The 6,000-nt window shown below is 44.3% G+C and overlaps 1 protein-coding gene across 1 annotated transcript in view; it reads left to right on the forward strand.

Moving 5' to 3' along the window:
- LOC116515251 (sialic acid-binding Ig-like lectin 13) overlaps positions 1 to 5,119 on the forward strand; it is a 28,132-nt gene extending 23,013 nt beyond the window's left edge. Inside the window, exons 8-9 of the mRNA XM_032227174.1 lie at positions 1,242 to 1,305; positions 3,889 to 5,119. Of these exons, the coding sequence (XP_032083065.1) occupies positions 1,242 to 1,305; positions 3,889 to 4,104 (280 nt within the window). The 3' untranslated portion in view covers positions 4,105 to 5,119. The remainder of the gene's footprint in view (positions 1 to 1,241; positions 1,306 to 3,888) is intronic.
- Positions 5,120 to 6,000: the final 881 nt, after the last annotated feature.

The raw sequence follows: 6,000 nt of genomic DNA on the forward strand, positions 1-6,000 counted from the left end.
TGCGAAGGAATTGAGGCCTTTGAACTAATGATGATGCTGGAGAAGACTCCTGAGAGTCCCTTGGACTGCAAGGTGATCAAGCCAGTCAATCCTAGAGGAGATCAATCCTGACTGCTCTTTAGAAGGCCAGATCCCGAAGAAGAAACTCAAATACTTTTGGCCACCTAATGAGAAGGAAGGTCTCACTGGAGAAGAGCCTCATGCTGGGAAAGATGGAGGGCAAAAGAAGAAGGGGACGACAGAGAATGAGGTGGCTGGATGGAGTCTCTGAAGCAGTCAGCATGAGCTTAAATGGACTGCAGAGGATGGTAGAGGACAGGAAGGCCTGGAGGAACATTGTCCATGGAGTTGCGATGGTCGGACATGACTTTGCAATGAACAACAAACAACAATAAAGTCCTCAATGGCATGCATTCCTTCAGCAAGGTGGTTGGATGGAGTCACCAAAGCAGTAGGTGTCAGCTTAAATGGAGGGATGGTAGAGGACAGGAAGGCCTGGTGGAACGTTGTCCATGTGGTTGCGATGCATTGGACACGACTTCGTGACTAACAATCACAACAAAAGTTTAATGAAAAGGAGGACCAGGGGTGGTTAGATAGCAGTATTCCAATATCTCAGGGGCTGCCACAAAGAATATGAAATCAGCCTATTCTCCAAAGCACCAGAAGGCAGGACAAGAAGCAATGGATGGAAGCTAATCAAGGAGAAAAGCAACCTGGAACCAAGGAGAAATTTCCCAACAATTAGAACAATTAATCAGTGGAACAACTTGCCTCCAGAAGTTGTGGGTTCTCCAACACTGGAGATTTTCAAGAAGAGATTGGACAGCAATTTGTCTGAAATGATATAGGGTTTCCTGCTTGAGCAGGGGGTTGGATTAGAAGACTTCCAAGCTCTCTTCCACCTCTGTTATTCTGTTATTGTTATGTTTTCATATATGACAATGAGAATATTGTGTCTCATTTCTAGAATTAGGATAGGAATATAATTATCTACTGGAGAAATCCTGATTCTCTGGGAAAGCAAGCACTTCCCCTCTTTGGGTAATGGTTGAGCTTCCTTCGTACACATCCTCTTTCATAATTCCAGTCCTGTGAATCAACATTCTTGCTAGTGATAACTATACGTGGAGGAAAAGGATATTTGCCAATGTTTATTTCTCATAATAAGGAACTTTAACCGAGCCCAGGCATTCAGCATGTAAAAGATGTGATTATTTATTATTTGTTTGTTTTTGCAGATACCAGAGGAAGAGAAAAACGATTACAGACTCAAAAGCAGTAAATACCTTAACGAATGTCAAGGTTTGTAACGTCTCCTTTTTCTACTGCAATTCGAAACAGGGACATTTTGGTATCGTGCAACCAAAACAGAGCATGTCCAATGGGGGACAGGTGGGACTAAATAGCCCACTGTTTCTTTTCTTTCACTCATCTCTGCAACTCAATTACTTGGCGGGAGTTGTCCAAAAATGGTAGATTCAGCTTTGAGGTCCACTAGACCATTGGTCTCCAATCTTGGCAACTTTAAGCCTGGTGGACTTCGACTCCCAGAATGCTGGCTGGGGAATTCTGGGAGTTGAAGTCTAGCAGGCTTAAAGTTGCCAAGGTTGGAGACCCATGCACTAGACCACATAGCAAGCTGTGGACTTCAGCTGCACTTCCCTTTAGCCAAAGCGACAGTCTCACCTCTTTCTGACCGTCTATTAGGAAGTCTTGAGATGAGTGTGATTTCTCCCACAAGTTGGGGACATTGTGTTCTCACAGAGTTAACATATCGCCTTTGGTTTTTGGCTTCCATTTGGACCTGACCAGTGGTGGTTTCAAAAATTTTTGGAACCTCTTCTGTAAGGGTGGCCTGCTTTTCGGGTCCACTGGTGGAACCTCTTCTAACCGGTTAGGTAGATTTGACGAACCGGTTCTAGCGAACCGGTGCGAACCGGTAGGAACCCACCTCTGGACCTGACCCATCTCAAAATTCACCTTTTTGGTTGAGATGAACTTGATTTTGCACGATGAGACCAGCCCTGAGTTGCAAGGGGCATCAGAAGGGAAAAGGTCTTTATTATTGGCCCCGTTGTCTATGGAGATTCTCAGTCATCTGGTTGTCCCAAAGGTACTTTTTCAAGAGGCAACTGGACTTCCTTTGTTTATCCTCGAAGATATTTCCTCTTCCATCCAAGAAGCTTCTTCAGTTCTGGTTGAAGGGGTGGGGAATGGAAGGCTCTATACTCCTTGCAGTCCTCTGGTCCTTAGCACTCTTTCTTTCTTTCTTTCTTTTTTTTTTAACGTTACCTTTTTATTAAGGTTTTGTTTTATTATATAACATGCAAAGAAGAGAAGAAAAAAAGAGGAAATTCTGAGGAGGAAGGGGAGCATGGGAAAGGGTGTGGGATAGAGGAGAGAGAGAGAGGGAGGGAGGGAGAGCCGAGGAGAGCCGAGGTGGCGCAGTGGTTAGAGTGCAGCACTGCAGGCTACTTCAGCTGACTGCAGTTCAGCAGTTCGGCTGTTCAAATCTCACCGGCTCAAGGTTGACTCAGCCTTCCATCCTTCCGAGGTGGGTAAAATGAGGACCCGGATTGTTGTTGGGGGTGATATGCTGACTCTGTAAACCGCTTAGAGAGGGCTGAAAGCCCTATGAAGCGGTATATAAGTCTAACTGCTATTGCTAGGGAGAGGAAGAGGGAGAGAGAGAGAGGGAGGGCACTGACTTCCAACTCTTCTTAGCACAGTACAAGGTAAAAACACTCCAATCTCAACTTTTTGCTTCACCCAGCACTCCTTCTGAGAGTCATTGAGGCAACTTGGAAGTTTATCTGTGCCCTTTAGGGTCACCTGAACAGTGCAAATGGGTGTGGATCCTTTTCGGAATTTGCTGAAAGGATTGTGTTGTAAACAGGAGATGGTGGCGTTTGTAAGGGGAGGGTTATGACACCACCTATCTCTGCTTTGCAACACAGCGCTTTCAGCAATTCTCCCACGTTCACGCCAAACTGAAGAAGCTCCTTGGGTGAGAAGCGAGACTTGTTCAAGCAAAAACAAAGAGAGTCCAGTTGCGGATCAGGGGCAAAGCGCTCAATCACCGAACTGGTTGTTAAACCGGTAGGATCCCACCACTGATGGGATAGTCAAAGCTATACTGTTCCCTCCAAATGTATAGATGCTTTGGAGAATGCTTATGCCTACTGTGTTTCCCCAAGCAAGCTGGCTTGGGGAATTCTGGGAGTTGAAGTCCACACATCTTAAAGTTGGGCTGAGAAACACTACGGAATGAACTATAGTGGTAGACTCCAATATAGTGATAGATTCCCATATTCCTGTATTATTATTTCCTAAAAAGATTAAGACACTGCTAAAGGATCTCTCCAACATTCCTCCCTCCTCTCCAGCCATTAGTAAGAGTGGCTGTAAGCTGTAGCTTAGAAACATCTGGAGAACTATTTTTGAAGTCTATCACAACTATTTATGAAGAAGTATGATTACATTTAAGTGCCTCAGTAAAATGCTATAATCTCAATATGCAGGGCATTTTATTTTTTAAAGTTCTGGATCATAAATCCCAAAAATTGAATTTTGGGAGGAGGGAAATGAAACGTTTAGTCCATCCAAGTTTAAACCGATTTATTTTTAATATGAAATCTTATCTCCAAAACAAGCTTAAGCAATCTTTATTTATTTTTTATTTTTTTGCACTTTGCAAAACTGGTTTCCTGAGGGTTGTCTGTTTCTGCTGATTCTTCTTATTTTGCTTCTGCTTATTCTTAAAATAACAATAGTAGTACAGCAACTGCAGCCTGGTTTGTGGTAGGCTGTAGAATTAGCCCAAATCTTAAATTGTGTGTTAATGGTGGCAGATTCTCCTTTCACTCAACCCCTCTCTTCAAACAGAAACCCAGCACTTTGGACCTCGCTGCTCAGGAAGTGAACGGCGTTGCCTCCAAATCAAGAAGCCCCCACGAATCTGTGGATGGAGACCCTGAAGAAATCCATTACGCGACTCTTAGATTCAATGTGCCAAATCCTAATCCAGATACAGCTGCAGAAGACATCCAAACGGATTATGCTGAAATCTGTCCTTCCAATTCTCAGGGAAAAGAAGCGTGAAGGTTTTTAAGGGAATTCCTCTCTTCTGATTAGCAGTCCTCAGAAGTTTGCCAGTTCCTGTTTACATTGCGCCTTGACTCTGTTTCTGTATCCTCTTTGGAGATAGGAGCTGCCTATCCAGCTGTTAAGCCCCGAACAGCACAGCAGGACGAGGGAAGCAAAACTCCCTTAGAATTCCATCAATCAACTTTAATATCAAGAAGTAAAGGGCTGCGATATAGACTTTTGGAAACCAAATGCACAAAACTATTCCGTATTTATGAATGGGGGGGGGGTCAGTGGTGGGTTTCACATCTTGTTATCACCGGTTTGCCATGCATGCATGCCCCCGCTTCACAGGCACACGTGCCTCTTCCACATATGTGCCCAGCCTTCCATGCATGTGCTTTGCTCACAGGTGTGCCTTCTGCACATATGCCCGGCCTCAAAAATGTGCCTAAAGAAGACAGCATAGAGTCGAGGGTGTGTGTGTGTGTGTGAGTAGGCACACCCACGATTTCCGCTACCGGTTCTGGTGAACTGCTCCGAACCGGCTGAATACCACCTCTGAATGGGGTCTTTGTGGGTTCTTTAGACCCCTCCCAACCCAACAATGCAAAATTGAAAGGTTAAATGCTTTCCCCCCACCAGAGTAGCTTGGCACTCAGATACCCATCTGCCTTTTGTTTCTGGTTTTGAAATACTCCCCCTCTTTCCGGGCTACAGTGACGTTCTCTTATCAAAGGATTGCAATCTAACGGTTTCACATGATTTGGCCCATTTGAGAGTCAGTGGCCTCCTACCCTCTTTAAAAGAGCCCGGGTGTTCCCGGGAAGAGAAGCAGCTGCTTTAAAGAGCTACGTTCCCATTTCTGTGCCCTCCGAAGCCCCTTTTAAAAATTGAATCCAACCTTAAAGGATAATAGGTAAGAATGAATCCAGTCTTAAAGGAAAAATATGTAAGAGGCACTTTGAGCTGCAAAATGGGGGGAGCAAATTTAATAAATAAAGAAATCATACCAATGATGCCTATTGAACATCAGGAGACTAGATCCGGTCTGTGACTTATTTTGTTTCATTTCATTTATTTAGTTTGTCATTCATGTACAAGATAACAGGAATAAGAATAAACAGAAATAAGAGCACAGGAAATGGGTACGAATAAATGGGACAGTCGGACAGGAACTTTAGGCACACTGGTGAGCTTATGCAAGCCCCCTTTACAGGCCTCTTAGGAATGGGGTGAGGTCCACAGTGGACAGTTTAAGGTTAAAGCTATGGGGGTTAGAGGAAGTAACAACGGAGTCAGGTAGAGCATTCCAGGAGTTGACTGCTCTGTTGCTGAAGTCTTATTGTCTGCAATCGAGTTTGGAGAAGTTTGCATTAAGTTTGTATCTATTGTGTGCCTGTGTATTATTGCGGTTGAAGCTGAAGTAGTCATTGACAGGTAGGACATTGTAGCAGATAATTTTGTGTACTATCGTTAAGTCCAAGCATAGGCGGTGTAGTTCTAGGTTGTTCAAAGGCCAAAATTTCAAGCCTTGTAGCAGAAACGGCAAACTGAAGATGGTTTCTGTTAAAAGTCGAGGCTCACGCATCTATAGCTAAGAGTTTTCCAAACAAGAACCATTTCAAGACCCGTGGAACTTCAACTCCCAGAATTCCCCAGCCCAAATCACCAAGGTTGGGAAACCCTGGTATACAGGGTTAAACTTCCCTGAAGTACTCAATGCACTGCGGTATTGGGTAACAGGGAAGAGAAGGATAGCAGAAATGCTTCTACACACCACTTCCTCCTTGGGCAGCAGAAGTCTCATGATGATGCGTTTCTTTGCCCCAAATTTCTATGAACCACACTCAATGTGAAACCTCCCAGAGCAAACACCACCCCCACCCCAGACATTTCCCAATGTCTGAA

Source organism: Thamnophis elegans, chromosome 12 (assembly GCF_009769535.1).
Source record: "Thamnophis elegans isolate rThaEle1 chromosome 12, rThaEle1.pri, whole genome shotgun sequence".
Lineage (NCBI taxonomy): Eukaryota > Metazoa > Chordata > Lepidosauria > Squamata > Colubridae > Thamnophis > Thamnophis elegans.